The sequence below is a fragment of the Castor canadensis genome, chromosome 7 (genome assembly GCF_047511655.1).
Source record: "Castor canadensis chromosome 7, mCasCan1.hap1v2, whole genome shotgun sequence".
NCBI classification, from domain to species: domain Eukaryota; kingdom Metazoa; phylum Chordata; class Mammalia; order Rodentia; family Castoridae; genus Castor; species Castor canadensis.
Genome location: NC_133392.1, coordinates 161,006,367 through 161,029,049, shown reverse-complemented (window position 1 = coordinate 161,029,049; position 22,683 = coordinate 161,006,367). Strand labels below are relative to the sequence as shown.

Below are 22,683 nucleotides of genomic sequence, written 5' to 3'. Positions count from 1 at the left end.
AGGAAAGAGGAAGAGTAAATACTGAGTTCAAGGTCAGCACAGGTGCAAATGGCCAAGCTGGATTGCCAGGCCCCCCACAGCAGGCTCAATCAGTTCTAGCCCAAATTCCAAGGGGCCTCGTCCATCCAAACACCCTGAAACCCCTCCAGAGCACCTGCAGTCACTGTTTACTTTCCATCCTCTCATCTTCACTGCTCCACCTTGAAACTCAGCACCCTGCTGAGAGGCCCTAGTAGTGGTACCAAGTCTTGTAGTCCCAGGAGACGCCTATTCCTCCTCTCACTGAGCTTGAGAATAAAGGAGAGTACAGTGCTCACTGTTGACTCTGAAAGGTGGCCTGTGACAGGAAGAACTTCCTCAAAGTCACCCCTCCCTGGAGCTACAGGTACAGGACAGGGGCTAACAATGCCACTGCACACATGTGAGGGGGCAGAGGCAGGGTTTGCAACCTCCCTGCCATGTGTTGGGGGCCAGTGAACATGGTGAGTAGTAACTGCCTGAGGCGGTTGCCTCAGGGATGCCCTGAGGATGAGCAGGCAGGTGCTAAGCATTGCATAGGTGCTGGCTCATTTAATCCTCCCAACATGGCGTATGTTCCAGGATTGCCCCACTCAGCATACAAGGAAACTGAACCACAGAGAACTGACGGGGCCAAGTCCATACAGACAGAAGCAGAGGGGCAAAGATTTAAACTTAGGAGGTTCTGCTCCAAGTCCCCCCTTTCAGCTGCTATCTATGGGACCTCATTTCTGATCCTACTCCCTCCATACTCAGGGGAGCACAGGAGAGGAGTGGGAGCACTCCAAACTCAGCTGACTCAGGCTGCCTCTCAAGAAGCCCCAAATCAGGCTGCCCAGCAGAGGCATGGGAAGAGGTGCTTCCTCCTCACACAGGGCAGGGCCCCTGGTTTAAGGAAGGCAGCAGCAGCAAGCGGTCCTCAAAAGGCCAGTGGGGCTAGACGCACGTTGTTACATATACTTGCACACTTTAAAATCCTAAATTTTTCCAGGAACAAAGTACTAAAGCTGTTTCAATACCTCCTGTTGCTGTCAGTTTTGATGTCCAAGTAGAGCGTTGAGTGGCCATCAAGGACCTCCTGTGTGCTCCCCCACGAAGTCCCAGCTTCAGGAGGTCCCTGACTGACCCTTACCTTCTGAACAAACCGGGAGGAACTCACTGGCACAGCTGTGCCAACTGTGAGTCTCAAGCACTCACAGGGACTCTCCAAACCTGCTTCTCCGAACTGTGTCATGAGCAACGGTGTTTACATCCCTGGCCTTTGGACAAAATAAAGAACTATGAAGTCCTTATAAAGCCCAAAGTGCCAATCACAGGCAGGAGGCTAGTTCTACAAACCTGCCCAACAAATACTGTGCACACACAGCACGGTAACTGGGTACACAAAGTAGATTATAAGAAAAAGTCAAGAACGTAAACAGCTAGTGAACCCTGGTGAATGACAAGATGTCTCCTGGGAATTTGAGTTTTAAACTATGTGACCCAAGGAGGACACAGTAGAAATGAGGCAAGAAGGCTTTGGGAGCCTGGGGGAGAGTAAGAGGCCTGATAGGGGCAGTGTAAATCAGACTGATAACTGGGTGAGCACATGTAAACTGTCATCAACGCACAGCTCTTGGGGTTTGTCAGGACAGTGCAAAGGCGGGTGGCGTTGGGGTCAGCTGGGTATGAGGGCTGAGCCCTCCCAGGCTGAGGCTCCTGGAGCATGGCAGCTCCAAAGCAAGATCGAGTGCCTGGGAAGGATGGGTGGTGCTCTAGTGGCCCAGGACAAGGGCAGGGACAGGAGCCGTGTCCCCTGTGAATCCTGGCTTGGCCCTTCACGGTGTGACCTTGGCAAGCGGCCCATCCTGAGCCTCGGTGCCCCCTTTCGCCCGCTCCCTAAGGTCACGTGAGGATTCCATGGACGCCCGCGCTCAGCACAGCGCTGGGCCCAGAGGGCAAAATGCAAGTCTACACCATGCACTTAACCGGCGCCCTGCTGCCCCGTCCTGGGTCGGCCTTGTTTGACGCTGGTGGTTCAGAACGAGCTCCGGTGCACGGAAGCTGCAGAGCCCGCGAGCGACGGAGCCCCGGGCACGCTGGGAACCGACGCAGTTTTCCTCCAAACCCTTCACCATGACGCCGCCCTTCCGTGACGTGGGGCACCCTCGCGTGGAACACGCGTGGACATGCAACACGCCCGACGACGTGGACACACGCCTGACCAACGCACATGTCCAAAGCGCATGCGCCCCGGCGCGCCCTCCAGAAGGTAAAGTGACATCGCGCAAGATGAGCGTGTGAGGACACCCCCCTGGCAGGACTCCCTCCCAGGAATCCGCGCTTGTCGTTCCCACGCTCCACCCCTTCCTCCTCCTCGGCAGCTCTGAGTCTCCCGGGCAACGGTCCTCCCTCCGCTCCGCCACTTTCCCGTGCCGTAAACAGGAAGTGTGTTTGAGCGCGGCGGCCGTTTCCGGCAAGGCTAGGGGCGGGATTGTGAACGGAGGCGGGCCGGAACCAATCGCGGAAGACAGCTGGGGAAGAGCCAATCCCGAGAGGCAGAGGGCGGGGCCCTGGGCGGGGTCAGAAGAACGCAGCCAATCACGACGGGCCTCGGGCGAGGCGTGGCCAGGGGCGCGGCTGGCGGCTGCGGGCGGTGGGTGGGCGGCCGCGTCGGGGTCGGGCCGGGGGGTCTGGTGCCGCGATGCTGCAGCTGCGGGATTCGGTGGACTCGGCGGGCACGAGCCCCACGGCGCTGCTGGCGGCCGGTGAAGAGGTGGGGGCGGGTGGGGGCCGGCCGGGGGCGGGCACGCCTCTGCGCCAGACGCTGTGGCCGCTCAGCGTCCATGACCCCACGCGCCGCGCCCGTGTTAAGGAGTACTTCGTGTTCCGGGTGAGGGCCGGGCCGGGCCGGGCCGGGCCGGGCCGGGCGGGGGCCGGGACCGGGACCGGAGGTTGGGAGAAGGTTGCCTGGGCGGGGGGAGGGGCGGTGCGCGTCCGCGGAGAGTGACCTCCGCCCTGGCCGCGCCCAGCCCGGCACCATCGAGCAGGCGGTGGAGGAGATCCGCGCGGTTGTCCGGCCCGTGGAGGACGGCGAGATCCAGGGGGTGTGGCTGCTGACCGAGTAAGCTGGGGGGCCACGCGGGCTCGGGGTGGGGGGCCGCCGACTCCATGCCCAGGTGACCGGTCTTGGCCTCCAGGGTGGACCACTGGAACAACGAGAAGGAGCGGCTGGTGCTGCTCACCGACCAGTCGCTGCTCATCTGTAAATACGACTTCATCAGCCTTCAGTGCCAGCAGGTGGTCAGGGTGGCGCTCAGTGCGGTGGACACCATCTCCTATGGAGAATTCCAGTTTCCGCCGAAATCACTCAACAAGTAAGTGCATGCAGAGAACCCAGTTTCACCGGACGGTGGGGCCCAGTGGACCTTATCATTCAGCTCTCTTAAAGGCAACCCCCTTACTTGATAGCTAAGGTCTCAGTAGCAAGGTCCTTAAAATAGAAGCAAGCGACTTTGGGGCGGCCGAGGGCCTCCTTGAAAAGGGACGCTGGCAGAATGTAGCTGTTAGGCTTGCCGTGAAAATGGAGACTGAAGCAGTGTGTTAAAAGCAGACGTGGATCTTCCTTAGATGAGCGCATTTCATTTCCAGCCGGGAAAGGATCACATGGTCATGCAGGCATGACCAGGGGGCCCTTTATTAGTTGATTTTAAAAGAAAAAAAAAAAAAAGGTAGGATGCCAATTTAATTTCCAAATATTGAGCTGTGTGCTGGTGTGATCCTAGCTATTCAGGAGGCAAAGAACAGGAGGACCACATTTCCAAGCCAGCCAGGGCAAATAGTTTGTGAGACCCTACCTGGAAAACACCATCACACAAAAGTGCTGATGGAGTGGCTCAAAGTGTAGACCCCGAGTTCAAACCCCAGTACAGCAAAAAGAAAGAAAAAATACATAACTATTGCTAAAAGTAGATACATCTGAAAATATCTAATGGCCAGTTTTCAAGAGTTGATCATTGTACCTTAAGAATTTTCTGAAATGAGAAATCCAGACATGAGTATATAGTCAAATTAAACTGTAAAATTTAGTGTTTTGGTATAGAGATTGGATAGAGAATTCAAGAAACTAACTTTAATAAATGTTTTAAGCAACATTCAATAAAACATTAAGAGTTACGAAGACATCAGTTATTTGGCTAAGCTAACATATTCCCATTAATTTTTTTATCTTTTTGGTTGGCCTTGAACTGATGATCTTCCTGCCTCAACTTCCCAAGTGCTAGGATTACAGATGTGTGCCACCATGCCTGGCTATGAGTTTTTAATAGACAGATAAAGAAGTTTAGTACAACCAAGACAGTATAATCTGTCATACTTAGAAGCTCTTAAAGCAATTGTTAGTGTCAACCATAGTCACTACTGAAACTCACTAGCCATTCTCTGTTGGGAAGTATCTGAGGTCTTTCCTGTGGACATGGAGCTGCTTTGACTGTCTCGTGTCCATCCCTGTAGTTCTGTACCCGCTGTGTTAAGGGTGACTGCTTCTCATCCTCCATTAGGCGAGAAGGCTTTGGGATTCGCATTCAGTGGGACAAGCAGAGCCGCCCGTCTTTCTTCAACAGATGGAATCCCTGGTCCACCAATGTGCCCTATGCCACTTTCATAGAACACCCGATGGCCGGTGTGGATGAGAAGACTGTGTCTCTGTGCCGAGTAAGCAGACAGATGTGCACCCACAGTACAGAGGCTGTTCGATATGGTGGCTACTTGAACACGCTGCTGGGCACTTGAACTGCAGCTAGCAGCAATGAGGAAGTAAACTTAGTTTATTCAGAGAATGGCGGCAGACCCTGCCATGCTGCAAGACACTTAGTCTGGACTTCTGTGGCCTTGGACCAGGGTTAGAGGAGCACAGAGCTGGGGGGTGGTTCCTCTAATCTGGGGGGTGAGGAGCTAGCAAGGGCTCGGCCAGTGCGAGCTGACTCATCACAGAGCACAGCGTCTACCTAGAGATGTACTTGGCAGGGCTGTGGAGGACACCAGGGTGTGGTGGAGAGACGTTCATTCGAGAGGGCACTGAGGGGTCCATCAAGGAAGTCCAGTCATGTGCCACGTGATGTTTCAGTCAACACACACTGCTTACCCCACAGTGGTCCCATAAAGTCCTGTGTCTAGTGATGTGGCAATTGTCACATGTTGTATGCAGTGTGTTCCTTTGCTGCCAGTGGTATACATGTCAGCACATGGGCTGGGGGCGTGGTTGAACTCATAGAGCACGTGCAAGTGAGACCCCAGTACCACAAAAAACAAAAACAACAAAAAAGTGGCACATGTAATTATGTACAGTACTTGGTGACTAAACGACCATTTCCAGTTTGTGTGATTACTGTTCTTCGACCATTTGAAGTATGCTCCTACTTACGACAGGAACAGTTTAGTGTCAGCCGTCTGCTGGACTGCTGGCAGTGCCTCCTACATCTCCTGCACCTGCGTCTTAATTGATTACATTGAGCGGTTGACCCATACCATCTAGGTTTGTGCAACTCTGTTCTCAGTGTTCACACAGGAAAGCATCACTGATGACACGTTTCTCAGAGCCGATGCTTGTCATTAAGTGTTACATGACTGTGTGGAGTTTGGGGGGATTTAAATGTCTCAGAATGCTAATTTTTCCATGTAATGGGTTTCTCTTTTCTTGCCTGAAGGTTAAAGCTCTGTTTCTCTCTCTCTCTCTCTCTCTCTCTTTTTAAAGTTGGAAAGCTTCAAGGCACTGTTAATCCAAGCTGTCAAAAAAGCCCAAAAGGAAAGTCCTTTGCCAGGACAAGCAAACAGTGTGCTGGTCTTGGAGCGCCCCCTCCTCATCGAGACCTACGTGGGATTGATGTCCTTCATCAACAATGAGGCCAAACTGGGTTATTCCATGACCAGAGGCAAAATAGGCTTCTAGATGTCAGCACCATGGGAGGGAGCACTTCCAGGAAAGCCCAGTGGACTGGGGACTCGGAGAGTATGTGACCATATGCCAGCCCTGCTGCAGCTGCAGGGATTTGGGCATCACTTAGGGATCTGAGTGCAATTAGAATAGTCAAGTGAATCAATCCTGTATATATTTAGATACTGGACCTGGTAACTGAGCTACAAAGGCAAATGACTGGCTGATGTGCTGCTGGTATTCCTTCTGTAGTCTGATTTATGTTTTCCTGAGGGCACCTATTTGGCCTCTGGGGTTCTTCCTGGCCCAGCCACTTCAGCATGCTGAGAGTGTGAGCTCACTTTTCCACTTCTGCTGCATGAACTGCGGGACACAGGGAGGGACCAGTGTCTCTAGTGTCTGCACTGCACAGATGTTCACACTTGTGTCAAGTTTTGTATTTTGAAGTTCAGTCCATTTTTTTAAACTAAATGCAAACGCAGCCAGTAGACTAGTCACAAGTAAGACGCAGCCTGTGCCTGCTCAGCTCTTAGTGAACAGCCTCTCTCTTGTAAATGGGTTCCACCTAAAGTTTACTCTTTCTGAAATTAATCCAAGTTGTGTTAATACTTCCGGCATCTTTCCCAGGCCCACAGAGGTTTAGAGAACCATTTAACACAACTTACTACCTTGAGGACGTCACCATGATTGTTCTTTACACAATTTTGACAGCTAAATACGTATCCTGAGTTTGTATCATTCTATTCACATTTAAAAGGAGTTAGGGAGTTTGCTATTTAAAGAATGCACTTTCATGAAAGGAGCAGTGCCAGCCACCCAGGTCCCTGCAGCCCCCTCCATAGATCCCAGGTGGCATCAGAGCCTCTCACTAGCCTGCCTGAGCTTCTGTGCACCTCCCCTGCCACCACACACAGCTCTTTGTGTGGCTGAAGCACTTCTTTCTGCGAAACTTTAAATGCTGGCTGGTCAGTTTATTCCTCCTTATTTACAGTTCTGTTGCAGCTTTATGCTAAGTGGTCCTAATGGGACCAGAGCGCCATGGCCTGTCCAAATTGAAAGGCTGTCTCAAAAGTGCACCCGAGTCTTCAGCCTGTGCTTTTGGTCTTGTAGTAAAGACATTTAGAACCAAATGGATGTTGCTCCTTTTTTTAAAGTTACTGTCATTAAAAGAGGTGCATCAGCAAGGAAGCAGCTCTGTAGGCCTGTATGGAGTTTTGTAGATCTGTCAGCATGCTCTGCAGAGCAATGATGCACACCCTCCCTGGTCTGGTCCTCTTAAGGAAATGCAGGTGGTGGAACTGCAGTCCAGGCTGAATCCTGATTCACCAGCCCTGGTGCTGTGGCCTGGCTGGCACAAGCTAGAGGTGCCTGGAGCTGTGCAGGGTGGGCCAGGTGTGTCCTCACATTGCCAGGTGGAGACCATGGGCACTGTTCCCAAGCCCAAAGGACTTAGGACTCCCTGCAGAACTGATTCAGCAGGCCCGAGTAACCTTGGCCAGCTGCCTGCTTGACATGCCTGAAGGTGGCCCTGGCCTCAGGTGCTCGGGACTCTCCACACTCCAAAGCAGACCCTACCACAGAGAGGCCAAGTGCCCCACAGAAAGCTGCTCTTGTTCTACAATGTTCAGTGACTGAAAGTAGTGGACCCATAGCACAATGAAGCCCTAGGGGAGGGGCTCCATTACTTTCTGCCTGAGACCAGAAGGTAACCTGACCTAGAAGCCTTTCAAGGAAACAAGTCAGCAGTCTATGAATTGGCAAATGTTTATTTTAAATAATGAAAATTATAACTCTGCTGTACATATTTACAGAAAAGTAGTCATGTCACCCAGTGCATCCCAGCTGGAGACCTCCCTGCACAGTCCACTCTTTCCTTACATCAGTACATGCTCTGCCTTGGTTTCTGCCCAGGTCCTATGTGTGGCTGTCCTGTTGTCTGAAGGCTGTGCTGACCTCCTCCTTGGTCTCCAGAAAACAAAGACAGAAGTGATCCTTACTGAGGAGGGCCAGCGAGTCCCCGCTCAAATGCCAGCACAGAGATAGCACTGGAAAGTCCCCTAGAGAGAGACACAGGTGGCTAGAAGATTAGAATGGAGGGGCTGGGATTCCTAGGAAGGGTGACCATGGGTCACCATGGCAAGGGGCCCAGTTAACCCAGATGGGGGAACCAAGAGCCCAAAGCTGCTATCTACGCTATAGATAAAGGGCAGTGGGTCCCCTGCCAGGTGTACACATTGGGTAGAGCCTTGAGGCTTCCTGAAAGATGGGGAGACAGTATCACCAATATCACTGTGCTGTGGACAGCAGGTTTCAGCAGCCGAGCCCAGCTGGTGCCAGACTGCATCAGAGGCCACAGTCCCTACCCTGGAATGTGCTTACCTTCCCCAGGCACCTGCACTGACATGCAGCCTGCTGGGGACCACAGGTAGACCTTGCTGCCTCCTGTGCATATGGCCAGCCGTGCCTGCTGCGGGTCCCACTGAAAGGAGCGTACAGGACACAGCTGCTCCAGCACCACAAACAGCCTCAGCTTCTGAATGTCCCAGACCCAGACGGCGTTGGGAACGTTGTCTGCGAGGGAGCAAACCACAGGGCACTGTCAACCTGACCCTTTGCAGCAAACCCTGGAGTTGAGTGTGCTGGATCTAATGGGGGACCAGTGCTGGAACAAAGCAGACAGGCTCCAAAGGCCTTCGGTCTGCTTTCCTTTGCTTTTTTACATTTGTAACGGTCTGAAAATTTTTCTTTTAAGAAACAGGCCCACGGGGCAGGCTGTGTGCCCTGGGTCCCTGCTCTTCCCTGAGAGAGGAGACAGCAGGAGAGCAGGCGAGCCAGGGCACCGAGCTGACAGCTCCACTCTGAGGATCAGCTATGCATGGTGGCCATGTCAGGAGGAAATCGGGGAGCCCCACATGGGACACAATCGCTTGCTTTTCCACTTGTTTCTACTCGATGCCAAAGGACATAGTGAGATGCTAACACCGCCCATGAGTGCTGCACTGACCGTTCCTTGTCGCCAGGAAGTAGCTGTCTGGGCTGAAAGCCAGCATCCCTATGCCCATCCTAGGGTTCGCTCTGTCAGCCACAGGCTTCAGGGTCTGCAAGGAAACTGGCCCAGAGGCGATCTCATCTGGAACAGGGAGGGAGGACAAACTGGGTGGGCAGGAGGCAGGATTTCCAACCCCGGCCAGCGGGGAGCATAAAGGCCTAGGGCCGACCTGCTGACATGCAGGCTCAACAGGAGCACAGCAGTGGTTAAGAGGCCTGTCTATGAGACCCTTGGGACAGTGGTGCCACTGCCTAAAGGGCCTGGAGAGCAGGGACAGGGGACTCAGCACTGTCGACCCCAGCAGCCCCGACCAGCTGGAAGGGTGGGGCATGCTCTGACCCAGCGTCTCGGTATTTGTTTCTGTGCACTTCAGCAGCTCAGTTCACAATCTGCCTCAACCTTGTCTGCAGCCTCCCAGCTTTCCAGCTTTCCAGCTTTCCGATGTAGAAAGAGCTTATAACCCAGCAGCAGGAAGCAGTAAGACAACCACAGGGGCCAAGGACAGTGGCTTACACCTGGAATCTTGGCTGTTCAGGAGGTGGAAATAGGAGGATCATGACTTGAGGCCAGCATAGGCAAAAATGAGACCCTGTCTCCACAAACAAGCTGGGTGGGATCCCAGCTACACAGGAGGCATAGGAGGACTGTGGTCCAGGGCCAACCCCAGGCAAGAAGGTAATGCCCTATCCAAAACATATGCAAAAAAGGGCTGGGGTGCAGCTCAAATGATAGAGAGCCTGCCTAGCAAAAGCAAAGCCCCGAGTTCAAATCCTAGTACCACCAAAAAAAAATGCCACATGCTTTTGGGGAGTGTGCTTGCCCATGCATTGCTCAGTCTCAGACCCCATGTCCCTGTGGGGCAGGGGCACCTGCTGTGCCATTCCACTGCACAGACAAGGAACATGGAGCACAGGCACACAGCTGGGACCAGGACAGGCTGAGCTGCCCACTCTGCCTCCTAACTCCCTTTGGTCCACTCGGAATTTATTCTTCACTTAAAAATAATCTCTGCCAGAGATTTCCCATGCTCACACCACAGTGCCTAGACAAAAGAATCTTTTAAAGAAAAAGGAAACCAAGCAAACTTTCCCACGGAGGACAGCCCTCTGCTGCTTACATTTGCTCTCTGAGGCCGAGAGGGGACTGGCCACTGCGCGGGGTGGTGGAAAGGACAGATGGCCCAGCCCCAGCTGTGGGCTCTTTTCAGCTTCCTTATACACGACCTGAAAGATACAACACAGCCACCAACCATTGGTGACAGGGACTGAGAAGTATCCATGAGGGCACTGAGTTCACAGGCTGGACATAAGTACAGGATCTGCCCTCACCGGGAGACAACAGGCAGTGTGGCCCCGGCTCAGGCTTGCTGCCAGCCTGCCCTTTAGCGGGGCCAAAGGTGCATCCACAGACAGCAAAAACATTCAAGTGCTTTAGGAGGCGCCTCCCTTCTACCTAAAACCAGCCTCCCTTCAGGACTCCTTGCCCCTCCTCCCAGGTTCCTCTTGAAGGGCACCGAGGAAAGTGCTAGCAGCTTGCCTAGCCTTGGTGTGCAGCCCTACCCTTCCCTTGGCTCTAAGGTATCTTTGGACTCCACGAGCCAGTCAGCAACTTTGTCTTTGTTCCCTGCTGTCTCCCAGCAGCCAGTGGCGGTGAGCACCCTAACTGCTGCACAGCTGGCTGCTTCTTCCACCCCCACGGTAGCACCTTTGCACGTCCTGCTCCCTGGACCCGAAATGCTCCCTCTCCAGACCCCGTGAAGATCCCCAGTTCTCCCAGCCCCTTCCCAGCCTGTCCCTCTGTCCTCCCCTCTGCAGGGGCAGGGGTCTGGCTGAGGCCCAGAGCACTGTGCCTGGCGTGACAGCAGATGCCCAGTATTTTCTGCAGGGACCTTGGTCCCCTCTGGAGAGCAGGGATCTGCAGCAGGTGGGCAGTGTGGGCAATGTGACAGGAAGTACAGACTGCAGGGGAGCCTGGCCCTTGAGCCATCCATGAACAAACTGTGCGGAGACACGGGGACAGGGAAAATAACATCATAACCACTAACAGAAAGAGGGCAGCTCAGCTCCCGCACCACCCAAGACACCGCTGGGGACTCACTATCTTGGGGTCATTGATGGTGGCGGGATGCTCAAACTCAGTGATCATCTTCCATGTCACGTGGTTAAGGAGGCGCGCCTGAGGAAGGAAACAGGAGGGTGACATGCCTGCGCCTCGTGGTGCTTCCCCAACCCTGCGCACTCTCCCACCTTTCCGTCGTAGCTCCCAATGGCCAGGAACTGACTGCTGGGGCTCCAGGCCACAGACTTGATGCCCAAGGACCACTCGTAGGCACAGTATGCAGACAGAAGCCGGCCATCCAAGGAGTACAGCAGAATCTTGTACTGCAGATGAAACATTCAGACATGTCACACACCCCAGGAACATGTCACAGATGCTGCTACAGCTAGTGGGGCCAGTGTAGGAGAAACTGTCCTCATCCTCAAGTCATGGGGCAAATCAGTTATGAATCAGAACTGAGGTCATAACCAGAGAAGCAGAGACAGTGAGTGAAAAGAAGAACTTGTGGCGTACACCAAATGACTCGTCCATTAGAGTTCCAGTCATCATCTGAAATGAGGCAGCACCACTGTCTTGCTAGATTCAAAAGCGTCAGGTGACAGCTCTTCAAAGAGAGCTTGTCACTGGACATGTTTCATACCTCTAGGCAGGTGTCCCACACTGCCAGCACACAGCCATTCGGGGCCCATTCGATCCCTGTGAGATCCTGGGTGTCCGTGTCAAAGTGCTTCCAAACGGGAGAGGAAAGACAGCGACAACTTGAAAACATTTCCTTTAATAATTGCACTTATTTTATAACTGGTGTTTTTAACATAGTCTACATTTAATTTTTCTATGCATGAATAGAAAAAATGTCCTCCTTCTCTCCCTGTGCTCCAGTCCTACACACAGATGACACTTGTGCCAGCAGCAGTGCTGGGTGGGATGCATATCTTCTGCTTCCCACCACGAGGTGTGTTTTCACATCTTCTTGTCCAGGCTCGTGTGTCCGTGCCGTTCTCACTTTCCCTTGCCTGGCAAGCCTCAGTCATTTAAGACCAGTGCAGGCAAGACCCCAGGGACACTGCTGCCCAGGACCCCTTTCCAACAATGCTTGCCCCCTCCCTCCCCAGGTTTTTCTGTCTAACGCTATTGTACTGCAGCTCTGCACAAGGTCTGCCACCTGCAGACCACAGACACCTGGAGGACAGCATGCCACAGCACCTGAAGCATCCGGCTCAGAGCTGGGCCTTCGCGAGGGTTAAACTCAGTGGTTTTCCTCCAGGTGTAGCGCACACATGCAGCCACTGCGAGCTCCAAGGAAGGGAAAGGGGCTCAAAGTCAGTACACATTAACTTCTAACGCAACCAAGCACGCACCAGTGAGGCTGCCCACGCTTAGCCCGTGCCCGTTGGCAGTGCGAAGCTCCCATTGCTCCACACTGTGCAAAAGGCCCCTGGAATCAGGGGCACATTTCACCCATCTCCTCCCTCTGCTGCCCAGGAGAGGACGGCCTTACCCGAAGGAGCTGCCAATCGCTACAAACGAAGATGCTCACGTAGTCCCTGCAGTCCCGCCTCTCTGCCAAGGCCAGGTAGCGGCCGTCCCTGGTAAAAGTTATTCCTGTCAGAAAAAGGAAAGCAAACTGAAATCGGAAGTGTCCAAACAAAAGAAAGTACAGTGGTAATTTTCAAGGATGAGGAAAGCAGAGGTCAAGAGAAGCGGAAACACCACAAGTGTTGACGACAAGGATGACATTTCTTTAGACAAAGGAGACAGTTTGCCAAACAGAATCTCAAAATCGTATCAACTGACCTGACCCCTGATGAGTCACAAAATCTTCCTGAAAGAATACAGTGCCTTATGAGTTACCAAATTGTGTGTGTGTGCGTGTGTGTGTGTAACTGGGGTTTGAGTTACCAAATTTGCAAAATAAATTGCAGGAAATCCAAGGATATTTTCATGTAACCAAGCCAATTTATAACCCTGTGTGGTAGGGCACACCTGTAATCCCAGCACTCAGGCAGGAGGTTCTTGTGTTTAAGGACGACCTGGGCTAACGAGTGAGACCCCCATCTCAAAAAAACAAAAAACAACAGAAAGGAGTCAGCTTATTGCTGTATTTCTTATTTTTGCTTTTTAACTTAATCATCTGGAAGAACTAAATTTATGGTAAATACTTAGAAAAATCTTTGGCTGAAACCATTAAACTATTTTTTCCAGTTCAGTACTAGCTGCAGAAGCCCCAGGCTAGGTGTCATGCTTCACGAGTGAAAAGAACACCTCAAGTAACAGAGCTGTGATTTCCATTCAGGAAACGTGCATCTCCTCTGGAGGGATCCTAACATTCGAACTATAAAATCAAAAATAAACCCCAACTGGACTTCATCCTAGTGTAATTTCCAAACTGACAGCAGCAGAGCCAGATGGCGAGGTCAATCACACAGTGTCCCCCTGACCACTGCAAATGCACCTCTGCACAGCCTCCAGGTTCCGGAGCAGAGCGTCCCATCACTGCCCTGGCACGCTGCACCAGCCGCCACTGCACCCAGAGGGCTCTGAGGTTCAATGGGGACAGGACTTGTCACCTGTCCTGTGCAATGCCCTGCGACAGGCTGCGATGCCCCTAGGCAAAGAGCTGGGAATCACTCGGCAGAGGAGTCAGTGAGTTAAGCTGACGGCTGGAAGCTCAGGGTGTCCCCACATCACCAGCTCTGCACAAAAGGAAAGTGCATACTGGAAGACTGGGAGGGGCCTTGTCTTTCAGAGGCACAGGTGCAGGCTCAGGGGACCCAGGAGACACTGAAGGTCACTGAGGGCCGGGCAGGTAGAGGATGAAGGCTGTTGGAGCTACTTCTGTCTGTTCAGAGTCCTCTGTGACAGAAAGTCCAGTTACAAAGCAGTGAGTGTGCAGGGCTCTGGCAGACTCACCCTGCTGACAAGCTTTGGGATACTTGATGTAAGACACGGACTTTGTGCACAGGGACCAGACAGTTATCCGCAGCTGTTGGGGGAGGGAGAAAAAGCAATCAGCATGCATTTAGCACTTTTTTTTTAGACACCAGCACCACAAAACACCCAGAATTCAATAAAAAGAGTAGTTACATACACACATCTGTCACCTCTCTTAGCTTCCACTGACCACTGGAAGGATGAGCTTCCTGATGGCAGGGCTCCCCTTGGACATTCTCCATCAGAGAACAGCTCACAAAGGGCACAGGGCCAGACAGGAGGAGCTCGGACACTATTGAGTGCAGAAGGAGTGGGCTACCAATACACTATTACCTGGGCCGATTTCAAAGGCCGTGAGGTACAGACTCACAAACACAAAGCCCCACACATCGATGGCTTCACAGACACAGGACCCCAGAGGGTGAAACTGTAGACAGAAAGCTGGCTGGGGGTGGCCTGGGGTGGGAAGTGGGGACAGGCATGACTTCCAGGCACGAGGTGCCCTCACCGTGGTATGGCACGATCAGGCCTGATCATGGAGGGATTAAGTGGGAAACAGCCACTGAGCAGCACATGCAAAGTGGGCAAATTTTATTGCTTACAAATTGTTTTTTTTTTTTGGCTATGTGGGGGTTTGAACTTAGGGCCTCACGCTTACTAGGCAAGCACTCCACCACTTGAGCCATTCCGCCAGCCCTGTTTTGTGTTGGGTATTTTCAAGATAGGGTCTTGCAAACTATTTGCCCAGGCTGGCTTCAAACCACCATCCTATCCTCCTGAGTAGCTGGGATTATAGACATGAACCACTGGCTCATCCTTTTTTTTTCCCCAGTGCGGGGAAAAACCTTGGGCCCTCGTGCACGCTTGGCAAGCACTCTATCACTGAGCTACATCCCCAGCCCTGTATTTACTTTTTTAAGCTAACTATAGTCTGTTTACAACGTACACTAAAATTTAAGAACACAGAAAGGAAAAGATATGCCATGAAAACCCTAACCAAGTACCACAAAAAAAGAGGGCTGGGGCTGTGGCTCAGTGTTAAAGTGCTTGCCTAGCATGTACAAAGAAGGCCCTAGGTTCAGTCACCAGCATCACAATAAATATACAAACAAACAAAAAGAAAACCCTCACCAAAGAAGGACAGTGCTGGTATATTAGTATTTCATAAAACAGGCTTTAAAATAAAAAGGCTCTAAAAGATATCAAGATGAATTATTCATAATAAAAGGTTCAATTTACCACTAAAAGAAGGGACTCTGTTCTACTAGGAAGATGGTGTAGAAACAGTTCTACAGCTTTACGCAGGTAACAACCTGACCTTAAAAATACACTTATAAATCTGACAGAATACCAGGCAACAGGAGGGATTAGTCCCACTGAATATTAAAATACACTACACGACGCCAGAAATTTAAGCCGTGTGGAACTGGCACATAATGGACCAAAAATGAAGCCAGATGGAAAATCAGCAATGACCCCGTAGACACAAAGGACTTAGAGCTTGACGCAACTGGTCAAGAAGGACTTCTCAATAAAACGCTGCTGGGGAAAGGTAAGGCAGGTCCACACGCCCCCCCCACCCCCCACACACGCCATCAGGCATGCCGCACTTTTGTAGAGCGTATGCGAATATGTGCGTGTAAACAAGACTGGAAAGCGCTCAACCTCCCAAGACTGAGAGACATGAAAAGTCAAACCAAAATGCAGTGCCACTTTAGTTCTGCTGGATTGGCCATCATTTAAAATCCCGATGCAAAATTTTGGAAAGCTCAACATATCCATTTGTACTCGCCAAGCAAGACCCTCTTAGGAAGGAATTCTGGGTGTGTCACTAGGAGACACAGATGACACATCACAGCTACTTGACTCCTCACAACTCAATTATTTTGCTTAGCAGCATGGCTAAATAAAATGTAGTACACTTTTTCTTACAAGGAAGAAGAGAACCAGCTACATACACTTACCAAAATGGACCAATCTAAAAACAATCTAGAACCAGGCATCAGTGGCTCACACCTGTCATCCTAGCTACTCAGGAGGCAGAGATCAGGAGGAGGATTGCGGTTCAAAGCCAGGCTGGGCAAACAGTTCACAAGACCCCATCTCGAAAAAACCCACCACACAGAAAGGGCTGGTGGAGTGGCTCAAGGTGTAGGCCCTGAGATCAAACCCCAGCACTGCAAAAAAATAATAAATAAATTAAACTAAAAAGTAAAAACAATCTAGAAACACCCCAGCACTCATGAAGTGAGTCTGTTGAAATAAACTAATCTTGCAAACCACAGTGTTCACAGCAGAAGACCCTCTGGAAAAGCAAGGAAATGATGAAGGCAACACGCAGGCTGAAGGAGCGCCACTGGTGCCCATCTTCTGTGACTTGCTGAGCCCTGTCTACAGGGCTTCTAATCTTAGCATTTGCTCTAATGCCACCAGCCAAGTGGCTGTGACCCTTGTCTTAGGTACACAATGCCACATAAAGGCACTCTCCGCAGTTTATTCTGTATGGACGTATGCAGAAATATTAATACATATGAAATATGGGATGCTCAATAAAACAAGTTACCCTTTTTAAGTATGTTCTATAAATTTGTAGATGGCAAGTTTTCCTTCTGGGCCATCAAGTAAGAGTATGAGGCTGACTCTATGACACGAGCCCATCTGGAGGCAGGATTGACTGCTGGACAAGGTTACATGAAATCTCAGGCTGTAGGCACCCTAAAATGTCAATGTACCTCAGGCAGAGAAGTTAGCCCTCGGGGTGTTCTGTTTTGTTTTGCTTTGTTTTGTGGTACTGGCGATTGAATACAGTGCCTCCTGCATACCAGACAAGTGCTTTACCACTTGAGCCATGCCCCTAGCCCCATATTTGTTTTAGAGACAGGGTCTGGCTGGGTTGGCTCCAAACGCCACCTCTCAAGTAGTTGGGGTTACAGACCTGTGCCACCACATCTGGCTTCCTGTCTCTGTCTATAATAGTAGGCATTAAAGTATTTTTGAAAATTGAAACTGAAGATGGGCTTAGTGTCACACACCTGTAATCCCAGCTATTTAGAGGCAGAGCAGAAGGACAGCAAATTCAAAGCCAGCCTAGCAGGACCCAGTCTCAAAAAAAAATTTTAAACCGAAAATAGGTGAAGCCCGCAGCTGTCTGAAGCAGTCAATGTAGCAGCCCCTGACAGTTGGATAGAAACTGTACCCAGTTGATGCCAACTTGAAAAAGGCTCAATGAAATCCCACAACCCACCCTGCATTCTTATGGCTGAAATAAACATTTGCCATGTGTGCTACCACACAGCGTGTGCAGCCCCACTGGAGCAAGGGAAGAGGTTGCCACAATTCAATCATCAGCCCAGATGGCTAAAAACACTCAATGGACTGAGGACCACCGCTGCTGAGTGTCCCATCAAAAAGCATATCAGTCAAAGAACTGTGTTAGTTCAACACCCTATCAGTCCTGATTCCAGCTTCACGAGATACACTCACACCGCCCAACTTCCCACTGATGTGCTGTCAGAGCTCCAGCACGCACCTTGGCGTTGCTCTGGCACTGCACCTGGCACACTCGGCACACACGGTACACTTGCAGCACCTGAAGGAGTGCTTGCCAGTTTACCAATCAGCCACGTGGAGACCAAGGTCTCCAGGAAAGATACTCAGCCTTCGCTCCTATTAAAGTTCATTTCCTATTGCTGAGACTTTCAGTCCTTAAAAATGTACATCGAAACTTCCTAAGGTTTTCTATTTCTTTAAAACTGGACAAAAAGCTTATAAACAATGCTTCCAGCTTATACTGCTCTGACTTATGGTAGACTTAACTCTGCCAGGCTATTTCAGGAGCAGAGGACAGATCAGTCGGCAGATGGGCATGCGGAGGCCCACACTTACGTGGAATTCAGTGGTATTGAGGATGTGACGTCCATCCGGGCTCCAGCACGAGGCAACCAGCCCTGCAGAGCCCTCGTCGATTTTGCAGTGCCATTCTGGCTGCTCCAGAGACCACACCTCGATTCATATGAGAGAAATGCAAGATTACAAACTACCCAGCACACCCAGCAAGCCCTGAGGGCACAGAGGGGCTTGAAAAAGCCACGTATCTACTGCACTGGGTGAGAGGGAGGACAGCTTCAGTCTTCCAGCATGAAAACTGGCACTAGATCCCTCATGACACATGTCACACTTCTCAGCAATTCCTTCTGTGGCAGTGGAGCACAGTAAGTTCATGCTGCCATTCCCAGGGCCTTATGGAGTTAGGCATTGGGTATATAATAAAACATGGCCTTTTTAGTACTTCCTAAAGCACACAGGTCCAAGTTGCGACTGCTGCTGATAAATACTTCCTGTTTCTGAATCAGAGACTAAGAATATTTTAGTGTTTTCTCGCTTTAAAGGTATTTGGATTCAAGCATTATTGAACATTGTAATTTTAAAAGCAAACTGACTTTAAGCCCCATTGCCTTTTCTCCAAACTAGTAGGGTACAGAACAAAATCATTCCTTGTGACATTTCCGGGGAGGTTTCCTAATTCTAACCCCAACGCACACCTGCACAAGCCCCTGCCTGTAGCACAAACCTGCACGAGACCCCGCTTGTACATGGCACATAGGACGAAGAGGGAGTCTGCTGACCACTCTATGTGCTGGATCTGGTCTAGGCACGTGTGCAGCTGAAGGATCTGAAGGGTGTTCGCATCCCGAATTACTAAGCGGTACTGGACACAGGAAGCCTAGGAAAACACAAGAAAGTACTGGACATCTTATACTCTACAAGGAAGGAGCCTTCAGAATGCCAGCTCTGTGACATCGCCTTCCCTGCTGTCCCAGAAGATTCGTAGCTACACAGCCCATTCCAGAATAAGGTGAGTTAATGCAAACAGAAGTTGAAACACATGAGGTAGGTTTTTAAATTCTTCAACCCTGATTTGATCATTAAGCTGCATTTGTGTACCAAATTATCACAGTACGCCATAAATTTTTAAAATTAAAATATTTTCAAATAAAACAAAATTCCTCTAGTATGGATATTTAAAAACTCTCTAAAGCATTTTTAACTGTATGTTAAAAACTACAGTTAGGTAGGGAACGGCACTGGGAAAAAAAAACTCTTCTGTGACTGAAAACCAGATTCTCTCCTAGTTCGGCCAGTTTCAGACAGTTTCCTCAAATTTGTAAAGAGTTAAGAATCAGCTAGTCGTGGTGGTACACACCAATAATCCTAGCACTCAGGAGACTGAGGCAGGAGGATGAAGAGTTCAAGGCCAGCCTGTGCTACACAGGAAGACACTGTCTCGAAAACAAGAGTTAAGGGCTCACAGTTGTGGGTGAGAATGACTACAAATGACTACCCTCCCACATCACCTACTCAGGGTAAGTCAACAGAGGTCAATGCAGAACAGAACCAACAGAAGAGCTTAAATTATGCAATTATAGAATTTCCCAAGTACAGTCTTAGCTACACTATCTCGTTCCTATTAATAAATGTGAAAGTTTGTGTTTTAATGTATTTTCTTAAAGACAGCTTCTTCATTTCCATATCTAAGCAAGTATTTCCTGGATACACACCTACCATTGTGATTGTTAAATTTTGTTTCATTTTTGTATTTATCAAGGCCAAACTTGTTTATTAGTTTGTTTTATTAACTTCCATTAAAAAAAAACAACACATTAGCTTTCCATAGAAAAAAGAGAGAGGGAGAGTGATTGCCAGTTGGAACAAGTGTCTACCGCCTTATTTACTTTGAAAACTGTGATTATTGAATCCCTCATGAGGTGGAGTGTTGTTACCAACACTTGGAAGAACCATGCAAAGTATATGCAAGATACTAAAACCAGAAACACTGCTCTACCCAGAATTTAGGCCAGGGCTTTCAAGAACAGGATTCTAATAAAAAGATTATCAAGTGTTCTACAATAATTTGACACGTGTACAACCAAAAAGCACCAAAACGAGGCAAGCAAATATAATCTTTTTCTTTCTCAAGCCACTGAAACTTTCATAAGCAGTAAAAACAAACCTCTAAATTACAGAGGGGGAACTTGGAAAAATACACCAAGGTTTTTCGGGTAACATTTTCTGCTTTGTAGCTGACTGTGATTCTATGTGATTTAAAATACTACCTCCATAAACATGTAACTTGAGAGTTATCATCTCAAAGGCCTGGAAAAGGCAGCAGGAGTGATGAGAAAGGCTCAACTGGAAAAAGAATCGTGAAATATCAGTAAGTTAACAGAGGGTGGTAGATAAATAAAATGAAGCACGCTTTTTGTGCGTTGGGAGGGTGGGAGGACTGGGGTTTGAACTCAGGGCTTTGCACTTGCAAAGCAGGCACTGTACCACTTCAACCATGCCTCCAGTCCATTTTGCTGCTGTTACTTTGGAGATGGGGTCTGAGAACTATTTGTCCAGGCTGGCCTCTAATTGTGATCCTCCAGATCTCAGCCTCCCAAATAGCTAGGATTATAGGCATGAGTGCAAGGTTTTTATAAGGCAAGATTTTTTTTTTTCTTTAATGGCTTTCCAATGTTTATTACCTGTCTTCCCCCTCCATTCTGGGGATATACACTGGTCATACTGGTACATTTCAAAACTTTAAGTTACAGCTCAGTGACTTAAACACCATCTGTCACCCAGGAAAGGAGCAACTCAAAACCCAGCCTGGGGACACTTTTCTTTGTCTCAGGCCAGAATGCAAGTTTTAGACCACTTTATTCTCATGAGGCAAGGTAGACAGGGTAACAAAGTAGGAACACCACTTACCAGTTTACAGGCAAGAGAAATTTGCCATTGGTGACAAAATAACAATGGATGGACATCTTCTGTACCCTCAGTTACGGGATAGAGCAGTGTTTCTGGTTTTAGTATCTTGCATATAATTCCATGTGTTGGGAAAAACACTCCAGGTCATAAGGAATTCATTGTAGCACAGCTTTCAAATGGAAGCAGCACCGCCTTATCCGACTTTGACAGACTGAAACCCTTGTAGGGAAGCCCGCACCTGTCCGGGACCCCTCCTGTTCCGCCCCCGACCGGATCCTGCACCTGCCCAGGTTACTTGCCCGGGTCCAGCACCTGCCCAGATCACCTGCCCGGGTCCCTCTCCTGCCCAGATCACCTACCCAGGCCCCCTCTTCTGCCCAGATCACCTGCCCGGGTCTCTCTCCTGCCCAGATCACCTGCCCAGGTCCCGCATCTGCCCAGATCACCTGCCCGAGTCCCTCTCCTGCCCAGATCACCTGCCCAGGTCCCACATCTGCCCAGATCACCTGCCCAGGCCCCCTCTTCTGCCCAGATCACCTGTCCGGGTCCCTCTCCTGCCCAGATCACCTGCCCAGGTCCCGCACCTGCCCGAGGCACCTGTCCGGGTCCCTCTCCTGCCCAGATCACCTGCTCAGGCCCCCTCTTCTGCCCGGAGCTCCTGCCGGGCCTCCGAGCTGCCTGCACCCTGAGGACGCGGCTGCCCAGTGCTCGCGATTCAGGGGTCCGCCCCGCTCCCCACGCCGGGATGCACCCGTCCCGCGGGTCTTGTCGTGGGCACATACGCCGCGCGCCGCTCACCAGGTACTTGCCGTCCGGGGAGAACCTGCAGAGCAGGTTGGAAAGCTTGAACACCTCCGAGAAGTTCATGGCCGCAGCCAGCCGCGGGCTCCGACCCGCCGCAGGCAGCGGACTCCGGAAGAGAGGCGGAGGCAGCGGGCCGGAAGTGAGGGGGCGGGAACAAGCCGCAGCCTATGGGCGCTGAGAGCGGCCGCGCTGCATTGTGGGGCCGGGAGTCCGCGCCTGGCTCCTTAAAAGCGCTGCCAGCCCCTCTTTGAGGAGTTGTTCCAGAACCCCTCAGGCCAAGAATAGGCGGTCCGGAGTCCTCGCCAGATGGGGCTGCAGACAAGAGGCAGGACGCATAGCTAAATTTGAAGTTCAGATAAATAACGAATCATTTTTAGTATAAATATGTTCCAAAATGTTGGCTGGGACATACTTAGACTATAAAATATTGCTCCCTTATCTGATATTCAAATTTAACTGGGCGACCTGTGCGGGTGTACACATACATGTATTTATATGTAAATACATATTTGTATATACATGTATATTTATGCTTGTGTTAGAAGGTATATTTTAAATATTTAATATAATCCCTATAATATATGTCACATTTTATACATAACATCTAAGTAAATATTTGCTTTGCTTGGGTTTTCGTTTTTTCTTTCTTTCTTTCTTTCCTTTCTTCCTTCCTTCTTTCTTTCTTTCTTTCTTTCTTTCTTTCTTTCTTTCTTTCTTTCTTTCTTTCTTCTTTTTTTTGGTAGAACCGGATTTGGCTTCACACTTGTAAAGCAGGCGCTCTGCTCTACTTGAGTCACACTTCTAGTATATTTTGTTCTGATTATTTTGGAGGTGGGGTCTCCAAAACTATTTGGCTGGGCTGACTTCAAATCCGGATGGACCCTTCTAATCTCAGTCTTCCAAATAGCTAGGATTACAGGCGAATTGCCCTTTGTTTCTTTTTGCTAAGTAGAGCAAAGACCTGCATCGGGACCCTCACCTCAGGCTCCGGTGCTTCTCAGAGCTGTACAGAACGAATTTGACCCTTGTCGGGGATTTTTAATGCAGAGGGTTGGTAAAAGAATTTACCAAGACAAGTAGGAGAAGCAAGAGGTTTATTAGGACCCAGAGAAGCAGCGGGCAGCAGAAAACAGGGATTGCTGCTCCCATGAGAGGGATG

At 50.2% G+C, this 22,683-nt stretch overlaps 2 protein-coding genes across 4 annotated transcripts; one reads left to right on the top strand and one right to left on the bottom strand.

Moving 5' to 3' along the window:
• The first annotated feature begins 2,634 nt into the window (after window positions 1-2,634).
• Window positions 2,635-7,059, top strand: Tprg1l (tumor protein p63 regulated 1 like). The gene is made up of 5 exons (XM_020158382.2): window positions 2,635-2,890; window positions 3,030-3,121; window positions 3,198-3,374; window positions 4,557-4,710; window positions 5,750-7,059. Exons 1-5 carry the CDS (start codon window positions 2,702-2,704, stop codon window positions 5,942-5,944), a joined length of 807 nt encoding a protein of 268 aa, XP_020013971.1. The 5' UTR covers window positions 2,635-2,701; the 3' UTR covers window positions 5,945-7,059.
• Window positions 7,060-7,675: 616 nt separating this feature from the next.
• On the bottom strand, window positions 7,676-21,649 carry Wrap73 (WD repeat containing, antisense to TP73). Of its 3 annotated transcripts, none has more exons than XM_020158376.2 (12): window positions 21,519-21,649; window positions 18,538-18,690; window positions 17,853-17,969; window positions 13,947-14,019; window positions 12,535-12,638; window positions 11,677-11,763; window positions 11,225-11,359; window positions 11,076-11,153; window positions 10,096-10,201; window positions 8,934-9,059; window positions 8,309-8,500; window positions 7,676-7,986 (listed from the first exon to the last, which is right to left on the bottom strand). In XM_020158376.2, the coding sequence occupies exons 1-12, from the start codon at window positions 21,585-21,587 to the stop codon at window positions 7,844-7,846; spliced, it is 1,383 nt and encodes a 460-aa protein (XP_020013965.2). In that variant the 5' UTR covers window positions 21,588-21,649; the 3' UTR covers window positions 7,676-7,843. The 3 variants fall into 3 exon arrangements, with proteins under 3 accessions (XP_020013965.2, XP_020013968.2, XP_020013970.1); XM_020158379.2 differs by having other exon boundaries at window positions 7,676-7,894; XM_020158381.2 differs by lacking the exons at window positions 7,676-7,986; window positions 8,309-8,500; window positions 8,934-9,059; window positions 10,096-10,201 and adding an exon at window positions 10,208-10,975.
• Between the last annotated feature and the right edge of the window lie 1,034 nt (window positions 21,650-22,683).